Here is a 20,420-nt window from a genome sequence, read left to right on the forward strand (position 1 = left end):
TCTTATCTCGTTACATTATCATAAATACATAAAAAGAAAATGCCACATCTCTTGCTCTAGAATCTTAATTATTAATTTTCCTTATATGATTAAATGTGTACTTACTACTGTCAAGTCTGAGATATATACTCAGACTTCGGCAGATTAATAACGTTGAGGCTGAGAATCAGATTGTTACACACAGACAGCTATTACAATAGGAAGGGTGAAATGTCTGCTTGTTGTCTAGTGTCTCTACGTCAGCAGAATAAGAGCTACGAACACACTCCAGGGTATGGGCTATGGGTAAGGCAGCTAAGCTAACAATGTCAACACACAGTAGCTTACTTGCACGGACTTTGCCGTTTCCGAACAAGAAAATAAAGGCTGCAAAATGACACTGCGTGATTAGTGATGCAATGAATGGAAATGAAACATCTTTTCTTATAAACAATATGTTTTAGTCATAAAGTTCATTCATTCATTTCAGGGTGTTATTATTGGTTCGTTTAATTTTTTAGTTGTGCTGATGAAATGAATAGGAAAATATGGAGATTTATTCAGGTTTGTGTGTAAAGGAACTGTATTTTCTGCCTATTGCCATCCATGTCGCTTTAGAAAGCATTTTGGTACTGTAGTCTGCAGAAGGAGTACACTAGAAGAGGCTTACTGTACAAGCCCACCGAGAGGTCATATTTATGAAATGGAAATAAACTTTACAGGCTTGAATTACATTGATTAAAAAAAGTTACTTATAGGCGGGTCATACATCTGTGAAACATTTCCCAATCCGATCCGCTGATCGGTCGGGATCGGCAAATCCAATATGTTGGATTTCCACAATTCCCTGACCCAGGTATCGAGAAATTGCAGAAATCAGTTGGTAATGTAAGGGCCCATTTAAAAGCAAGCATCTATGTGTTGTATATGGGTGGAGATCCAAGTCTGGTCATTTTACACTAATTACACTGAATAAATAAATAAGTAAATAAATAAAATAATGAAGGCAGCTACAGTATAACAGAATAAAAAATAACACATTCTGGGTTTTACAAAAGTGGTTTTCTAATTGTTTTCATTTAAATCTGCGGAGTAAAAATTGGGAGGGGGGTGTAGGTGGTGGTGTGTGTGTGTGTGTGTGGGGGGGGGGGTGTCAGAGTTTTATATAACTATATTTTAAATGGCATTGAAATGAGTGTATAGAATCAATATACTGTGCCAACAGGAGAATCTCACAATATATTCTGCCAATACCACTAAATCTCATGTTCTGTTGTCTGGAACATTCCAGTGGACACAAATAATACAGTATGTGTTCTATTACAAGCCCGGATCATTTTCCAGTAACACAAGACTGTTACCAAATTCCCTAGTCAGCTATGAGTACATTAACTGAAGACACACAAAACACAAATCTATACACCTGAAACGGTAATAACATTAACCATGATCTAAAACCTTAATGAAGCTGTACTGAACTAAAACAGTATACTGTCCACATAGTGTGTATATATATAATAAAACACCACCATATCATACCTATTATAAAATTCTGACAAATGTAATCTGAATTTTATTTATTACACAAAAATGCAAATACTCAGGTATAAAATGAATTTTATTATCACCAAATCGTTATCCAAATATAAGTTTTTCTTATACAATTTTTTATACATATAATGATGTTCATGTAGGTAATGCAAAACAAAACATCCAAATCGATGAAACACAACAATGTCCCGATAAGACAACATAAAGAGCACACAGTAGCACTAACAAATTAAAAAAAAAAAACATGAAAATCTATTTTTTTTCTAGGACAGCAAATTTTTATCAACCAATATATCGCCACTAAAAGCTTTGATTATTTATGAATAGCAAAAGCTCACATACTGTAGCAAATGCATGGATAGAGATTTGACTATTCTTGAATGTCACACACGTAACAAATATATGGACAGAGAGCCTTATTCTGATTTGGAAGGAAAGCAAAAAAACTATGTAACTTGTTTGCATCTGGAACAAACCATGTTGCAATGCAAGGGGAGCAAATACATTTATATTTTTTTTGTGCAGGGTAAATACTGGCTAGTTTAGAATGTAGCCAGGGGCGTAACTAGAACTTTGTGGGCCTCACTACAATGCCCCTTAGGGGAGCAGGAGAGAGAGAGAGTGAGGGGAAGGAGAGAGACAAAGAGGGTGTCAGAGGGAGAGGGGCAAGAAAGAGATGGAGAGAGGGGGGTCAGGGAGAGAGAGAGAGGGTTTAATGGAAATAGAGGGAATGAGATGAAGCGAGAGAGGGGAGATAGAATGTTAGGGAGAAAGAGAAAAAGGGATGAGAGAGTGACAGAGGGCATCAGAGAGAAAGAGAGTGTCAGGGATGGAGAGAGAGATAAACAGAAGGAAGCAAGAGAGAGTGGAGTGTCAGGGAGCTACAGACAGAGAGAGAGAGAGAGAACGAGAGAGAGGGTGTCAGAGAGAGACATTGTCAGGGAGAGAGAGAAAGAGACACTGTCAGGGAGAGAGCCCTGGAAGCAGCCAGGGCCTCATAGCAGCTGCACCCCCTGCACCCACGGTAGCAGTGACGTGCGGTGAGGGCAGTGACTGGGGAGGCACTGGCGCAACCTCACCCCCTTCCACTCCATACAAAAAAACAAAAAACAAAACCAGCAGTAGGCTGAACCAGCCACGGGGGAATAATGCCATAGCAGGGGAGACACTCAATGTGGGGTCCCCCTGCCATAGCATTAAACACCCCCCAAACCAGTCAGCCCAGGGTTGGAATTCCTGAGGAAGTGGGGACCCCAAAAATTTAATTGGGGTCCCCCCTCCTGAGCAACAACCAGCCAGTGCTCTGCCCCACACCTCTGGTGGCGGTGGGTTCGGGGTTCATGGCATACTAATATTGTTCTTTACAGTCGGCCTACAGGTCCCAGCAAGCCTTGGAGAACCACAAGTCCGCCTGTAAAGAAAATATTAAAATAAAAACCACAACAAATGATGTTTAAATAATTTATTGCGCTGCACCTTCACCTGGGGGCGGCGGCATTTAAGCTCTTTTTCATGGCCGCTGTCTCCCCAGGGCTTCCGGCGTCTTCTGTCTTCGGGAGCTCTTGCCTGCTCCCTCCCCGCCGCCGGACTGCCCGCCGCTACCTCGCCGCTGGCATATATAAGCCAGTTGAGGGGGCGGGGCAATGACGCGGCGAGCTGTGATTGGCTCATGGCGGCCATCTTGAATTTAAAAAATTACGCTGAGGCGCCATTTTTTAAATTGGAAGCCGCTCTCCGCTGCCTAACTCTGCAGAATGGCTGGCAGGGACTCCTTCTAAACCAGATCCCGCCACCACGATGCCCGCTGCGTCGCCGCATGTGCCCGCTGGCCAGCAGATCCACTGGATGCGCTGGTCCAATCACATCTAGGGGACTGACAGGGGTGTGCATTCATGTGGGGTGAATGCACGCCCCTGTCATTGAGGCACCTGTACTGATGCCGCTTCCCCATACATTTTCAATGGGCTTTTACAGCCCATGGCTTCGCCCTGCCCCCTGGCCGCCCCCCGCTACCCGAACTTTAGTGTTAGCAGCGGAAGGCACCTCTCCTGCTGCCTCCCACCCTAAGATGCAGGGGTTTTCACAGTGGGGAAATTATTAAAATAATAAAAGAAGATATTTATCACAGAATCTGTGTTATAAATATCTTCTTTTTATTGTTTTAATCATTATGACGGCGGAGGCACTGCCTCCCCTGCCTGCACGTCCCTGCACGGTAGTTACGCTACTGCATGTAGCCCACAAATGTTAGACAGCTTTATTTTAACACTGTAATTTAGATTTCAGTTTGGGCACACCACACACAAATCTAAATCTCTCTGTACGTTTTAGATCTACCCCATCTGTAGTGCAACAAGTTTTTTTTATCCACGTGCAGTGTTACTTTTGTAAACTGTTTGTTTGTTTGTTGATGTTTTCTTTTTTTTTGCTTTACTTCCAAATGAGAATCAGGATCAGAGTAGCAATCACTGAATTCCAATTTTTTAACTCAATTTTTGATTTAACTATTACAGCACACCATTAAATATAGGGCTGTTCAATGTAACACTGGGCTGATAAAAGTGATTGTATTCACTTTATTTAGGACAGACCAAGGCAATTATTTATTTCTGGCAGTCCTCTGCTGTGTTGTTCCTGCAATCCCCATGTTGCCCTAATAGGCAAAGGGTACTGTAATTTCAGCTGAGTGGTGTGGGACAGTGCTACAGTACAGTATTTCTTTCTCTTTCACAACCCAGAATTGGGTTATCTTGTATAAAGCTATACCGCAGGCTGTGTTATTCAACTTAGGTATGAAGCCTCAAGTCTCTGACAATGCGCAATGGAATGAATGGGCTACAGAAGGATAGTGGCAAGGACAGCCATTTAATCTGAGTTACAACCAGTGCTGCAAGTATGGCTGTACGGCGTACCTGTAAGAAAATCCCAGCAGGTACGCCGTACCGCCGGGCCGCCACCTTGCAGACACCGGTTGTTGGAGAGAGGAGAGCGCAGGAGAGACAGGAGGAGTGCGTGCTGCGCTCTCCTCTCCCCAGCAGCAGGCCAGCAGCAGAAGATAGTGCCAGCCCCAGGCAGCAGCATCAACGGTGAGTTGCATTGCTGGGGCATATCTCTGGGGGAATGTGTATCTGGTACTGTGGGGGCATATCTGGCACTGTGGGGGCATATCTGGCACTGTTGGAGCATATTTGGCACTGTGGGGGCATGTATATCTGGCACTGTGGGGGCATGTGTATCTGGCACTGTGGGGGCATGTGTATCTGGCACTGTGGGGGCATGTGTATCTGGCACTGCGGGGGCATATCTGGCACTGAAGGGGCATATCTGGCACTGAAGGGGCATATCTGGCACTCTGGGGGCATATGTGTATCTGGCACTGTGGGGGCATGTGTATCTGGCGCAGTGGGGGCATATGTGTATCTGGCACAGTGGGGGCATATCTGGCACTGTGCGGGCATGTGTATCTGGCACTGCGGGGGCATATCTGGCACTGAAGGGGCATATCTGGCACTGAAGGGGCATATCTGGCACTGAAGGGGCATATCTGGCACTGAAGGGGCATATCTGGCACTGAAGGGGCATATCTGGCACTCTGGGGGCATATGTGTATCTGGCACTGTGGGGGCATGTGTATCTGGCACTGTGGGGGCATGTGTATCTGGCACTGTGGGGGCATATGTGTATCTGGCGTAGTGGGGCATATGTGTATCTGGTGCAGTGGGGGCATATCTGGCACTGTGGGGGCATATTTGTTTCTGACACTTTGGGGTAATGTGTATCTGACACTCTCGGGCAATGTGTGTCTGGCACTGTGGGAGAATATATGGCACTACTGGAGGCATTTCTGTATCTAGCACCGTGGGGCATTTGTGCATCTGGCACTGTGGGGCATTTGTGCATCTGGCACTGTAGGAGCATATCTGGCACGGTAGGGGCGTATCTGGCACTGGGGGGGCATATGTGTATCTGGCACTATTGGTGTCATAAGTGTGTCTGGCCCCCCATATGTTTATCATGCCCCCAATTTCATTGGACACACCCATTTTTTCGGTACCTATAAGACATTTTTTCTACTTGCACCACTGGTTACAACCATCACTGAGATAAGTCACCATTATATAATCACACTGTTCAAGGCAATAGGGGTCATTCCGAGTTGATCGCTAGCAGTTTTCGGTCGCTGCGCAGCGATCAGGCAAAAAAAGGCACTTCTGCGCATGCGTATGCGGCGCAATGCGCACGCACGTCGTACTTTTACAACGAACGATGTAGTTTCACACAAGGTCTAGCGAAGCATTTCAGTCGCACTGCTGGCCGCAGAGTGATTGACAGGAAGAGGGTGTTTCTGGGTGTCAACTGGCTGTTTTCAGGGAGTGTTCGAAAAAATGCAGGCGTGCCAGAAAAAACGCAGGCGTGGCTGTGCGAACGCAGGGCGTGTTCGTGACGTCAAAACAGGAACTGAATAGTCTGAAGTTATTGCAAGAGCTGAGTAGGTCTGAAGCTACTCTGAAACTGCACACAATTATTTCGTAGCCGCTCTGTGATCCTTTCGTTCGCACTTCTGCTAAGCTAAAATACACTCCCAGTGGGCGGCGGCATAGCGTTTGCACGGCTGCTAAAAACTGCTAGCGAGCGATCAACTCGGAATGACCACCGATATCACTAATGATTATTTATCTTGTAATCTATTTTTGCTATGTAACTTCCATAAATATCAAGTGTGGGGACTGGTATATATCGTCTGGCTCTAAATACTGGTAATGAGTAGTACTAGCAGATATTGTAGGTAACATAATTTCCTTCAATCAATTAACTAATTATTGACAGACCAGACAACATTCTACAGCAATGTTATTATCTTATGACATGGTTCAGTTACTTTAATATTGCTGCTTGCTGTACTTATGCCTGGAGAATTGGAATTCAGAATGAGTGTAGTGAGGACGGAACCAAATTGTACAGGCACTGCACCAACCAATCAACAGTGGCCTTAACGAAACGCCATCTGTGATACAATTTCCCCATTTCCCCAGTCCTCCAGCCATGTGTTTCTAGTCCTTTAGGATACATACAGTGGGCACTGCAGATATATGTAGGTAGGTAACAGTGGAAGTTTAGGGGAGAGATATGTACTTTACTTAACATGAACAGTGGTTTCGTAAAAACACTTAAGGAGAGACGCCTCCTGTACTCCATTATTCTATGCTGAATTCCAACACACAACAATAATAAAATCATGCAAAGTGTTAGGCCAGTGGTTACCAAACTTGGTACCGTGGCACCACTGGATACTGTAGTATCCTTGGGTACCGTGGTACCCTGGGGTGCCTTAGGGCACTTGCAGGGGTGCCCTGGGTTGGTGGTCCAGGGCTAAATCAAATTTTATATTGTCAATGTAATAGGCAAAACCAGTGTTTCCCATTATAAAATATGTGGACAAACAGAAGCAAATACTGTCCCTCACCACATACTGTAACTGAACCTAAGGATGACATCTAACACAACTTTATTCATTTAAGATTTTTTTCCCCTGAATTTCTCCGTGACAAACTTTTGGCCTAGGGGTGCCATGAAAAAAATTCTGATACTCTTGGCGGCATAATTCAAAAATGTTGGGAACCACTGAGTGATGCAGTAAGGCACACTACAGAATCTCCTGTTATGTCATGCTGCACACTCTCAATGCAATTGCTTTAGATACTATTTTCTGAAGGACAACTTCCATATAGTCTTGTAACCATCAACAACACAATGCTTAGGGTGGGGGTGGAGGGCGGGGGGGGGGGGGGGGGGGGGGGCAGGATGACACGACATATCATTATCATTTCAGACAACCTTAAAAATTATTGTCATGTCCCATTAAACACTTCACTGCCCAAAAAATTTTGTTTGCTAAAAGCTGTCCAGAAATTGTCGAATTGTGAATTAGGTAAAGTATTTAAACTTATTTATAAAAGAAAATGTTTTTCCCCCCAATCATCGGAAGATCGGATCGGCACAATCGGAACATGGGGAACATCAAGACTGTCGCAACTTTAATTTTCCCAGCAGCTGCTCATCTGAGTAGCCACCAGGAACACACTAGGGGGCTGAGGATGGTTAATTTACATTTCCCCAGCAGCTGCTATTGTCTGCAGTCGCTGAGTGGGGGGGGTCCTGTTGTGCACGGCAGACACTGGGGGAAAGTGCAGGAAAGCAGAGGGCCCGGGAGGTCCCTCTGAGAGCAGCAGCTGTGGGAAGATTCCTGCAGCCACCAATGCTGTGTATCTGACTGGTCTCCATGTTTGCGACCAGTTCAGATAACGAACTGTCTGCTGTGGTTGCAAATGATGCGACCATGCCAGGCAAGTGGTTCAGTGAATTCTATATACTAAAGGAGACAAAGACAACTAGAAAGAATGTGGGGTCCACCATGGTTCAAGAGCCACTCCACCTCACTGGTGTCAGCATAAAATCCTGGCTAACTATGAAGTAGGCAGCAAGAACAGCTGTCACAGCTTTATTTTTTTTTAACATTTATGGAGAGGCTATAAGGTACAAACATATATGTGCAAAAGAAAAGGAACAATGAATACAGTGCACAGTACATAATGGATGGCTTGATATAAGCACAAAAAAAATGTAAATGCAAAACTGTACCATATTGAGGTGGCACAAAAAAAAAGAAGACAAAGGTTGGAGGGGGGGGGGGGGGGGGTAAATGTGGGAAATGGAGCAGGGTGCGGGGGAAAGGAAAATTGAGGGCTCTTCTGGGATCAGGCTCATCTCAATGTGTGCATTATTAATTTTGTCCATGCATTTATACTGATGAAAGGGAGTCTTTCTGAAACATAGGGCCTAATTCAGACTGGATTGCCGCAGTTTGAAGCCCTTTGCGGAGTGCGCACGCATCTAACAGCATCTCAGGGCTGCGATCGCCTCTGCCTGATTGACAGGCAATCTTTTTTTTTAAATAGAAACCGAGATTTCCCATGATGCCCGTAACAATAAAGTTATATCCTCACACCACAAGTTATATCCTCACTGCAGCCATGAGGCAGAGGGGAATATAGTGATTGGGGAAGGGACAGCACTGATGGCAGGGTGGATAGCTCTAAAAAGTATCATTAAGATAAATTATGACATGAAGGAAAAGATGAGATGATGACATGATTAAAAAGGGGATAGTGTGTGAACAATAAAGGGGCAGATGTATTAAGCCTGTAGAAGTGGTAAAGCAGTGATAAAGAAGTGATAAGTGGTAGGTGATAACGCACCAGCCAATCAGCTCCTAACTGCCATTTTTTAAACCCGTAATGGTTGGCTGGTGCGTTATCACCTTTCACTTATCACTGCTTTATCACTTCTCCAGGCTTAATACATCTGCCCCAAAATGATCTATGGCGGAAAGGATAATTTGGTACAAAGACAATATAATAATCTGGTAGGGTAACATAGAGAAGGGGCTATTTACAGTATGTGCAATAGGGGACCAGAACAAACTATGAAGGTGTTGACAACCAATGACAATTACAATATGGTGGAAGGTAAGGTATAGCAAAAACGCAAACCAGTATTCATATCCCTAGGCCTACCATACCTCTAGCAAAAGAATACTGTATTTATCATGCAAAACTTGTGGATACATTCTTATCACTTATGAGATATTCTGAATATAACAAAACTGTGTTTTACATAAACCGACAAAGTTCCCCATGGTTACCCGAACCACTGCATAATAGTGGATAGTAGCATATTGTGAGAGTGGATGTAACAGGGTGAATGTGGTTATGGAATGCAGGGATTATATAGTATGAATGTAAAAGCTGATTTGGTGACATTGGTTGTATGATAGAGTGGATGGAACAAAGTCACAGGGCTAGATTTAATAGTCACCGATTCCAAATGATTTTGACCTTGATTTAAATTTAAAATGGAAATAATATTAAACGCAAAACATGCCGGATTGTGAAAGCTGCTGCGTATTACTTATAGCCCATAGACTTGGGATTATCAGGGTAGAAGAAACCAACGTAGTTTATAACAATGACTGCAGACAGGTAGTTTTATGAAAATGGTTCAGTGGATGTGTTATAAAGAATGATGTACAGTAGGATGGATGTAGTAGATGGGAGCAAATGATTAGAGGAAGAATTAAATAATTGGTTTAAAATTTTGGGGCTAGTAAAAATATGCAAAAAAAATAATGTGCAAAAACTATTTTAGGGAGCCCCTAGTGGAATAAAAGCATTTCTATGAATTTTCCTGTATTGTAATTACTGTCATACTTACAGTATGAGGTAAGCACCAAGGCACATACATGTTTTACATTATAGAACAAAAGAAGCACTATTTCCAAACAATGTATTTGTATCTTAAAATAAGATAATAACAATAATAAGAATTTACTTACCGATAATTCTATTTCTCGGAGTCCGTAGTGGATGCTGGGGTTCCTGAAAGGACCATGGGGAATAGCGGCTCCGCAGGAGACAGGGCACAAAAAAGTAAAGCTTTTACCAGATCAGGTGGTGTGCACTGGCTCCTCCCCCTATGACCCTCCTCCAGACTCCAGTTAGGTACTGTGCCCGGACGAGCGTACACAATAAGGGAGGCAATTTGAATCCCGGGTAAGACTCATACCAGCCACACCAATCACACCGTACAACTTGTGATCTAAACCCAGTTAACAGTATGATAATAGAAAGAGCCTCTTAAAGATGGCTCCTTAACAATATAACCCGAATTTGTTAACAATAACTATGTACAGTATTGCAGATAATCCGCACTTGGGATGGGCGCCCAGCATCCACTACGGACTCCGAGAAATAGAATTATCGGTAAGTAAATTCTTATTTTCTCTATCGTCCTAAGTGGATGCTGGGGTTCCTGAAAGGACCATGGGGATTATACCAAAGCTCCCAAACGGGCGGGAGAGTGCGGATGACTCTGCAGCACCGAATGAGAGAATTCCAAGTTCTCTTTTGCCAGGGTATCAAATTTGTAGAATTTTACAAACGTGTTTTCCCCCGACCACGTAGCTGCTCGGCAGAATTGTAATGCCGAGACCCCTCGGGCAGCCGCCCAAGATGAGCCCACCTTCCTTGTGGAATGGGCCTTAACAGATTTAGGCTGTGGCAGGCCTGCCACAGAATGAGCAAGTTGAATTGTGTTACAAATCCAACGAGCAATCGTCTGCTTAGAAGCAGGGGCACCCAACTTGTTGGGTGCATATAGTATCAACAGCGAGTCAGATTTTCTGACTTCAGCCGTCCTTGAAATGTATATTTTTAAGGCTCTGACAACGTCCAACAACTTGGAGTCCTCCAAGTCGCCAGTGGCCGCAGGCACCACAATAGGTTGGTTCAGGTGAAACGCTGATACCACCTTAGGGAGAAAATGCGGACGAGTCCTCAGTTCTGCCCTATCCGAATGGAAGATTAGATAAGGGCTTTTATAAGATAAAGCCGCCAATTTAGATACTCTCCTGGCGGAAGCCAGGGCCAGTAACATAGTCACTTTCCATGTGAGATATTTAAAATCCACCTTTTTCAATGGTTCAAACCAATGGGATTTGAGGAAATCTAAAACTACATTTAGATCCCACGGTGCCACCGGAGGCACCACAGGAGGCTGTATATGCAGTACTCCTTTAACAAAAGTCTGTACCTCAGGAACTGAGGCCAATTCTTTTTGGAAGAATATTGACAGGGCCGAAATTTGAACCTTAATAGATCTCAATTTGAGACCCATAGACAATCCTGATTGTAGGAAATGTAGGAAACGACCCAGTTGAAATTCCTCCGTCGGAACACTCCGATCCTCGCACCACGCGACATATTTTCGCCAAATGCGGTGATAATGTTTCGCGGTGACTTCCTTCCTTGCCTTAATCAAGGTAGGAAAGACTTCTTCTGGAATGCCTTTCCCTTTTAGGATCTGGCGTTCAACCGCCATGCCGTCAAACGCAGCCGCGGTAAGTCTTGAAAGCGACAGGGACCCTGTTGTAGCAGGTCCCTTCTCAGAAGTAGAGGGCACGGGTCGTCCGTGACCAACTCTTGAAGTTCCGGGTACCAAGTCCTTCTTGGCCAATCCGGAGCCACTAGTATTGTTCTTACTCCTCTTCACCGTATAATCTTCAATACCTTTGGTATGAGAGGCAGAGGAGGAAACACATATACTGATTTGTACACCCAAGGTGTTACCAGTGCGTCCACAGCTATTGCCTGTGGATCTCTTGACCTGTCGCAATACTTGTCCAGTTTCTTGTTGAGGCGAGACGCCATCATGTCTACCATTGGTCTTTCCCAACAGTTTATTAGCATGTGGAAGACTTCTGGATGAAGACCCCACTCTCCCGGGTGAATATCGTGTCTGCTGAGGAAGTCTGCTTCCCAGTTGTCCACGCCCGGGAAGAACACTGCTGACAGTGCTATCACGTGATTCTCCGCCCAGCGAAGAATCTTGGCAGCTTCTGCCATTGCACTCCTGCTTCTTGTGCCGCCCTGTCTGTTTACATGGGCGACCGCCGTGATGTTGTCCGACTGAATCAACACCGGTTTTCCTTGCAGGAGTGGTTCCGCCTGGCTTAGAGCATTTTAGATTGCTCTTAGTACCAGAATGTTTATGTGAAGAGACTTTTCCAGGTTCGTCCATACCCCCTGGAAGTTTCTTCCTTGTGTGACTGCTCCCCAACCTCTCAGGCTGGCGTCCGTGGTCACCAGGATCAAATCCTGTATGCCGAATCTGCGGCCCTCCAATAGATGAGCCTTTTGCAACCACCACAGAAGATATACCCTTGTCCTTGGCGACAGGGTTATTCGCAGGTGCATCTGAGGATGCGACCCTGACCATTTGTCCAACAGATCCCTTTGGAAAATTCTTGCATGGAATCTGCCGAATGGAATTGCTTCGTAAAAAGCCACCATTTTTCCCAGGACTCTTGTGCATTGATGTACAGACACCTTTCCTGGTTTTAGGAGGTTCCTGACAGGTCGGATAACTCCTTGGCTTTTTCCTCGGGAAGAAAAACCTTTTTCTGAACCGTGTCCAGAATCATCCATAGGAACAGCAGACGTATCGTCGGAAAACAGCTGCGATTCTTGGAATATTTAGAATCCAGTCGTGCCGTCGAAGAACTACTTTAGATAGTGCTCTTCCGACCTCCAACTGTTCTCTGGAACTTGCCCTTTTCAGGTCGTGCAAGTAAGGGATAATTTAGATGCCTTTTTTCTTTGAAGAAACATCTTTTCGGCCATTACCTTGGTAAAAAGGCCCGGGGTGCCGTGGATAATTCAAACGGCATCGTCTGAAACTGATATTGACAGTTCTGTACCACGAACCAGAGGTACCCTTGATGAGAAGGACAAAATTTGGACATGGAGGTAATCCTTGATGTCCAGGGACACCATATAGTCCCCTTTTTTCCGGTTCGCTATCAATGCTCTGAGTGACTTTATCTCGATTTGAACCTTTTATGTAAGTGTTCAAAACATTTTAGATTTAGACTATGTGTCACCAAGCCGTCTGGCTTCAGTACCACAATATAGTGTGGAAAAATAATACCCTTTTCCTTGTCGTAGGAGGGGTACTTTGATTATCACCTGCTGGATATACAGCTTGTGAATTGTTTCCAATGCTGCCTCCCTGTCGGAGGGAGCCGTTGGTAAAGCAGACTTCAGGAACCTGCGAGGAGAAGATGTCTCGACTCTCCAATCTTTACCCCTGGGATAATACTCGTACGATCTAGGGGTCAACTTGCGAGTGATCCCACTGCGCCCTGAGACTCTTGAGACTACCCCCCCACCTTGAGTCCGCTTGCACGGCCCCAGCGTCATGCTGAGGACTTGGCAGACGCGGTGGAGGGCTTCTTTTCCTGGGAAAGGGCTGCCTGCTGCAGTCTACTTCCCTTACCTCTATGTCTGGGCAGATATGACTGGCCTTTTGCCTGCATGCCCTCATGGGAAAGGAAAGATTGAGGCTGAAAAGACGGTGTCTTTTTTAGCTGAGATGTAACTTGGGGTAAAAAGGTTGGATTTCCCAGCTGTTGCTGTGGTCCCCAGGTCCGATGGACCGACCCCCAAATAACTCCTTCCCTTTATACAGCAATACTTCCATCTGCCGTATGGGATCTGTATCACCTGACCACTGTCGTGTCCCTGACATCTTCTGGGAGATATGGACAACGCACTTATCTTGATGCCAGAGAGCAAATATCCCTCTGTGCATCTCACATACATATATATAGAATGCATCCTATTAAATGCTCTACATGAATAAAATATTTTCAGTCAGGGAATCCGACCAAACCAACCCAGCACTGCATCTCCAGGCTGATGGCGATCGCTGGTCGCAGTATAACCACCGTATGTGTGTATATACTTTTTAGGATATTTTTCCAGCTTCCTATCAGCTGGCTCCTTGAGGGCGGCCGTATCTGGAGACGGTAACGCCACTTGATAAGCGTGTGAGCGCCTTATCACCCTAAGGGGTGTTTCCCAACGTACCCTAATTTCTGGCGGGAAAGGGTATAACGCCAATATTTGCTATCGGGGTAACCCTACGCATCATCACACACTTCATTTTATTTTATCTGATTCAGGAAAAACTACAGGTAGTTTTTTCACTCCCACATAATACCCTTTCTTGTGGTACTTGTAGTATCAGAAACACGTAACACCTCCTTCATTGCCCTTAACGTGTGGCCCTAATGAGAAATACGTTTGTTTATTCACCGTCGACACTGTATTCAGTGTCCGTGTCTGTGTCTGTGTCGACCGACTGAGGTAAATGGGCGTTTTTAAAAACCCCTGACGGTGTTTCTGAGACGCCTGGACCGGTCCTAATAGATTGTCGGCCGTCTCATGTCGTCAACCGACCTTGCAGCGTGTTGACATTCTCACGTAATTCTCTAAATAAGCCATCCATTCCGGTGTCGACTCCCTAGAGAGTGACATCACCATTACAGGCAATTTCTCCGCCTCCTCACCAACATCGTCCTCATACATGTCGACACACACGTACCGACACACAGCACACACACCGGGAATGCTCTGACAGAGGACAGGACCCACTAGCCCTTTGGGGAGACAGAGGGAGAGTCTGCCAGCACACACCAAAAACGCTATAATTATATAGGGACAACCTTATATAAGTGTTTCTCCCTTATAGCATCTTTTATATATATACAATATCGCCAAAATCAGTGCCCCCCCTCTCTGTTTTAACCCTGTTTCTGTAGTGCAGTGCAGGGGAGAGCCTGGGAGCCTTCTCTCCAGCTTTTCTGTGAGAGAAAATGGCGCTGTGTGCTGAGGAGATAGGCCCCGCCCCTTTTTCGGCGGGCTCGTCTCCCGCTATTTTTGAAGTTAGGCAGGGGTTAAATATCTCCATATAGCCTCTGTGGGCTATATGTGAGGTATTTTTTGCCTCTAATAAGGTTTTTATTTGCCTCTCAGAGCGCCCCCCCCAGCGCTCTGCACCCTCAGTGACTGTTGTGTGAAGTGTGCTGAGAGGAAAATGGCGCACAGCTGCAGTGCTGTGCGCTACCTTAAGAAGACTGAGGAGTCTTCAGCCGCCGATTTTGGACCTCTTCTCTCTTCAGCGTCTGCAAGGGGGCCGGCGGCGCGGCTCCGGTGACCATCCAGGCTGTACCTGTGATCGTCCCTCTGGAGCTAGTGTCCAGTAGCCAAGCAGCAAATCCACTCTGCACGCAGGTGAGTTCACTACTTCTCCCCTAAGTCCCTCGTTGCAGTGATCCTGTTGCCAGCAGGACTCACTGTAAAGTAAAAAACCTAAGCTAAACTTTCTCTAAGCAGCTCTTTAGGAGAGCCACCTAGATTGCACCCTTCTCGTTCGGGCACAAAATCTAACTGGAGTCTGGAGGAGGGTCATAGGGGGAGGAGCCAGTGCACACCACCTGATCTGGTAAAAGCTTTACTTTTTTGTGCCCTGTCTCCTGCGGAGCCGCTATTCCCCATGGTCCTTTCAGGAACCCCAGCATCCACTTAGGACGATAGAGAAAATTGTATATATTTCTATTTTATGTGCAGCCATTACTATTGTCTTTAGCATGTCCTGACAGAACCAGTACAGGACTACCTATGGAAGCGTGTAATCAGTCAGTGTAACGCTGATAGAAGATACTGGTCCCTTTTCAGTGGCTGTGACCTGCAATCAGCTCAATCTCGATCTGTAGCACGTTGCTGAGTTCCAGCAAATACAAACACAAGACATTCGAAAAATGGACCAATATCTAGTGCAGCTTTGTAAGGCCATAAGGAATTTAGACGGGCTTCACTCCATTTCATTCATCGAATGTAATGCACGGGTACACGAAAGCACAGGATACACATGAAGCGATCGTAACATGGACCTGGGTTTCTCTGCTTCTAAGTCTACAAATCCACTTACGCTTTCCACTGTCTTCACTTTCCGTTACAAGTATACATAGTAATCTACAATAGGTCATTTTAAAATTAAATAAAAAACAAAGGAAAAAAAATCCAAATAAATACTCATTTCAGGGTTACGGCTGTATACAGCACAAATGATGGTATATTTAGATTGAATATACATATTTGTGTATATTAAGCTCATAACCAGGTGTAATATGATGGTTCTTACCTGCTTCTGAGAGGTCTCTAAGGGAGCTGCTGAGTGCACTGCGCTTCAGGCCCTCGCTGGTGGCGTAACTGTCATCTAGACATGTCCGGTTCAGTGTGCCGTTACCGGACTCTTTTTTCAAACTTGAGCACTGAGACATACTCGGGCGCACCACTCCCTTCTGCTTCTCTAGCTCAGCTGAAGCAAACAGAATGGGCATACGGGAGATATTAAGCTGCCACACATTGTCCAAATGGAATGTTATTCCAAAGCAGGAGAAATAGACATGAAAATACCTGATTTCATGATTTCAGAGGGCAATATGCAATGCAGCCCGAGTCCTACGGCCGTGCGGGACGCCAGCCGAACTTGGACGGTTTTTTAAAAGGGGCAATCACTCACAAGGCAAGTGATTGCCCCTTTAAAAAAACATCAGAGTTCGTCCAGCATCCCGCACGGCCACTGAACTCGGGCGACATTACATCCTGCCCCAAGGGGTAAATTTACTAAGGTGGGAGTTTTTTTTAGATCTAGTGATGTTGCTCATAGCAACCAATTAGATTCTATCTATTATCTTCTAGAAGCAACTAGATAAATGTTAAGTAGAATCTGATTGGTTACTATGGGCAACATCACCAGTTCTAAAAAAAACACCCACCTTATTAAATTTACCCCTGAGTGTCTCACTTACAAGAGCTGGCCTGATACAGTTTACCAGTTATTCATATACAATATGACTAGCAAACAATAGTGGGCTTATGGGGCAGGCTAACTCAGCTATCTCAAATATACTAAAGATGTTTTAAAACCAATAGTATATACAGTATCTATGCTTTCCATTTATTTTATTATTAGTCATTACACAAGATTGACATGTTCAATTAGGTCTTAAAAACATCCAGTTTCGATGGTCTTAGTGCCACAGATCCACCAACAGAGAGCACCAATTGACACAAAGTTGTACAGAATGCAGTGTAACAGTACCACCTCCCTTGTTGCACAAAGCCACGATCTGTGGCACCATACAGTATGATTTACATCATCATGCCCCTGGACTTTTCTTGGGAAGTGGGTGGCTTGAGTCAGGGAAAGTCCCACATAATTTGAGAGTCTCAAGGTCTTTCTGGGAGAATAGGTAAGTATTTATATAATCCATAACATTTATTTATTAATAAAGAGGATGGTAAAAAAAAATGCTCTGTAAAAGGAAATCAATAGACTTGGTATACATGATTAACTTTGTGCTATATCGGGTCATTCCGAGTTGATCGCTCGCTAGCAGTTTTTAGCAGCCGTGCAAACGCTATGCCGCCGCCCACTGGGGAGTGTATTTTAGCTTAGCAGAAGTGCGAACGTATGTGCAGCCGAGCTCTGCAAAAACAGTTTGTGCAGTTTCTGAGTAGCTCTGAACCTACTCAGCACTTGCGATCACTTCAGCCTATTTGTGTCTGGATTTGACGTCATACACCCGCCCAGCCACGCCTGCGTTTTTTCAGACACTGCTGCGTTTTTGCGAACACTCCCTGAAAACGATCAGTTGACACCCAGAAACGCCCCCTTCCTGTCAATCTTCTTGCTGCCGCCAGTGCGAAGGAAAACTTTGCTAGAATCTGAGCACAACCACAAAGAGCTTTGTACCCGTACGTTGCGCGTGTGCATTGCGGGGCATACGCATGCGCAGAAATGCAGTTTTTTCACCTGAACGCTGCGCTGCAAAAATCGGCAGCGAGCAATCAACTCGGAATGACCCCCATAGTACTTTCATATGTGTTTAACTACATCTATAAAATATATAAAACATTTAAAAACAGGATATTTCATCTACACTCTTTATTCCATGTAAGGTTGGTTTTCTGGAATAAAACCATAGCTTATATACCTTTGTACTTACACTCTATTCTGTACTTTTCCATTTCTTGGACTTCTGCAATGGACTCTCTCAAATCGTCTGTGAACTTCTTACGATCTTGGGGATTTGGAGCATTAAAGTTTATCAGAACTTTTATATCGGCTCCCGGGATTGCTGATGTGAGTCGGATTCCATTTGGGTAGTCTACAATTAACAAGGGATAACAGTTATTAAAGGGATGTGGAAATGGTCAAATTTGTGATCATTTCTACAGATATTATCAGTGTAGCTGAGAGATAATCAAACATAATTATGCAACTGCAGAGCAACACCGCCGTCACCAGTGTAGTACATTGCAGACACATCCCTCTTCATAATACTGCACTTACAACTGAGAAATTCAATTACATCACGGGTAAGTTTGGGGTACAAAGAAAAAACATCTTTCAGAACTGTAACAAGGATTAGTAAATGCCAATCCAGTTGAAATTTTGCTACAATATTTTTCTACTGCTGGCTGATCTAGTTATGAATAAGGAGACTTATATAATACTGGGTTATTCATGCAACATCAACATTTAGTAACTCAGTAACACATTTCCTGACTATTATGCAATTCTCAGTATCTGTTCTTATGCTTATGTGTACAGCTATTCGTTCTGTGCCACTTCTCTTAAACTGTATGCTGAGTTCAATTCTGACTTTGGGGTATATGCAATTGCGGTCGAATTCCCGAAAATGTCGAAAAACGGGACATTTTCGCCAAAAAAAAATTTTGACAATGCAATACAGTACTTCGTCAAAAAAACGGACTTTCCAAATTCGACTTTTTGAAATTCGACATTTGACAAATTCGACATTTCTGCAATGGTACAAATGCGGCATTTCGACAAAAGTATATTCAATTGAAGATTGTAAATTCGACAACAGTGCTTTTAGACAGTAAATTCGTCATTTTCAATCCGCCAAACTTTGCTGGCGGAATCTAATAAAAAATTTTAAAAACATGTTTTTTTTTGTGTTTTTTTTTATTGGTAATAGCATATCTATGTATATTAGAAGGGATTAGGTACTTGGTTTGTCTATTTAGGAGGCACAAGTATTATTTATATATTTTTAAAATAAGAATTTACTTACCGATAATTCTATTTCTCGTAGTCCGTAGTGGATGCTGGGGACTCCGTCAGGACCATGGGGTTTAGCGGCTCCGCAGGAGACAGGGCACAATAATAAAAGCTTTAGGATCAGGTGGTGTGCACTGGCTCCTCCCCCTATGACCCTCCTCCAAGCCTCAGTTAGGATACTGTGCCCGGACGAGCGTGCATAATAAGGAAGGATATTGAATCCCGGGTAAGACTCATACCAGCCACACCAATCACACCGTACAACCTGTGATCTGAACCCAGTTAACAGTATGATAACAACGAAGGAGCCTCTGAAAAGATGGCTCACAACAAGAATAACCCGATTTTTGTAACAATAACTATGTACAAGTATTGCAGACAATCCGCACTTGGGATGGGCGCCCAGCATCCACTACGGACTACGAGAAATAGAATTATCGGTAAGTAAATTCTTATTTTCTCTAACGTCCTAAGTGGATGCTGGGGACTCCGTCAGGACCATGGGGATTATACCAAAGCTCCCAAACGGGCGGGAGAGTGCGGATGACTCTGCAGCACCGAATGAGAGAACTCCAGGTCCTCCTCAGTCAGGGTGTGCCCCTGACCAAGTAGCAGCTCGGCAAAGTTGTAAAGTCGAGACCCCTCGGGCAGCCGCCCAAGATGAGCCCACTTCCTTGTGGAATGGGCTTTTACTGATTTTGGCTGTGGCAAGCCTGCCACAGAATGTGCAAGCTGAACTGTACTACAAATCCAGCGAGCAATCGTCTGCTTAGAAGCAGGAACACCCATCTTGTTGGGTGCATACAGGCTAAACAGCGAGTCAGATTTTCTGACTCCAGTCGTCCTGGAAACATATATTTTCAGGGCCCTGACAACGTCAAGTAACTTGGAGTCCTCCAAGTCCCTAGTAGCCGCAGGTACCACAATAGGGTGGTTCATGTGAAAAACAGAAAACACCTTAAGGAGAAATTGAGGACGAGTCCTCAATTCTGCCCTGTCAGAATGAAAAATTAAGTAAGGGCTTTTATATGATAAAGCCGCCCATTCTGACACACGCCTGGCTGAAGCCAGGGCTAATAGAATCTTCACCGTCCATGTGAAATATTTTAATTCCACAGTGGTGAGTGAATCAAATCAATGTGACTTTAGGAAACTCAAAACAACATTGAGATCCCAAGGTGCCACTGGGGGCCCAAAAGGAGGCTGTATATGCAGTACCCCTTTTACAAACGTCTGAACTTCAGGCACTGAAGCCAGTTCTTTCTGGAAGAAATTCGACAGGGTCGAAATTTGAACCTTAATGGACCCTAATTTTAGGCCCATAGACAGTCCTGTTT

The 20,420-nt window shown here is 44.5% G+C and overlaps 1 protein-coding gene across 10 annotated transcripts in view; it reads right to left on the reverse strand.

Moving 5' to 3' along the window:
- IQSEC1 (IQ motif and Sec7 domain ArfGEF 1) overlaps window positions 1–20,420 on the reverse strand; it is a 578,820-nt gene that overhangs the window by 9,802 nt on the left and 548,598 nt on the right. For 8 of the 10 annotated variants that reach the window (XM_063940599.1, XM_063940595.1, XM_063940593.1 and 5 more), the window contains 2 exons: window positions 17,990–18,163; window positions 16,132–16,308 (listed from right to left, as the gene is read on the reverse strand). In XM_063940599.1, coding sequence (XP_063796669.1) covers window positions 16,132–16,308; window positions 17,990–18,163 — 351 coding nt within the window. The remainder of the gene's footprint in view (window positions 1–16,131; window positions 16,309–17,989; window positions 18,164–20,420) is intronic. The other 2 variants (XM_063940594.1, XM_063940598.1) reach the window with 1 other exon arrangement.

The sequence above is a fragment of the Pseudophryne corroboree genome, chromosome 9 (assembly GCF_028390025.1).
Source record: "Pseudophryne corroboree isolate aPseCor3 chromosome 9, aPseCor3.hap2, whole genome shotgun sequence".
NCBI lineage: Eukaryota > Metazoa > Chordata > Amphibia > Anura > Myobatrachidae > Pseudophryne > Pseudophryne corroboree.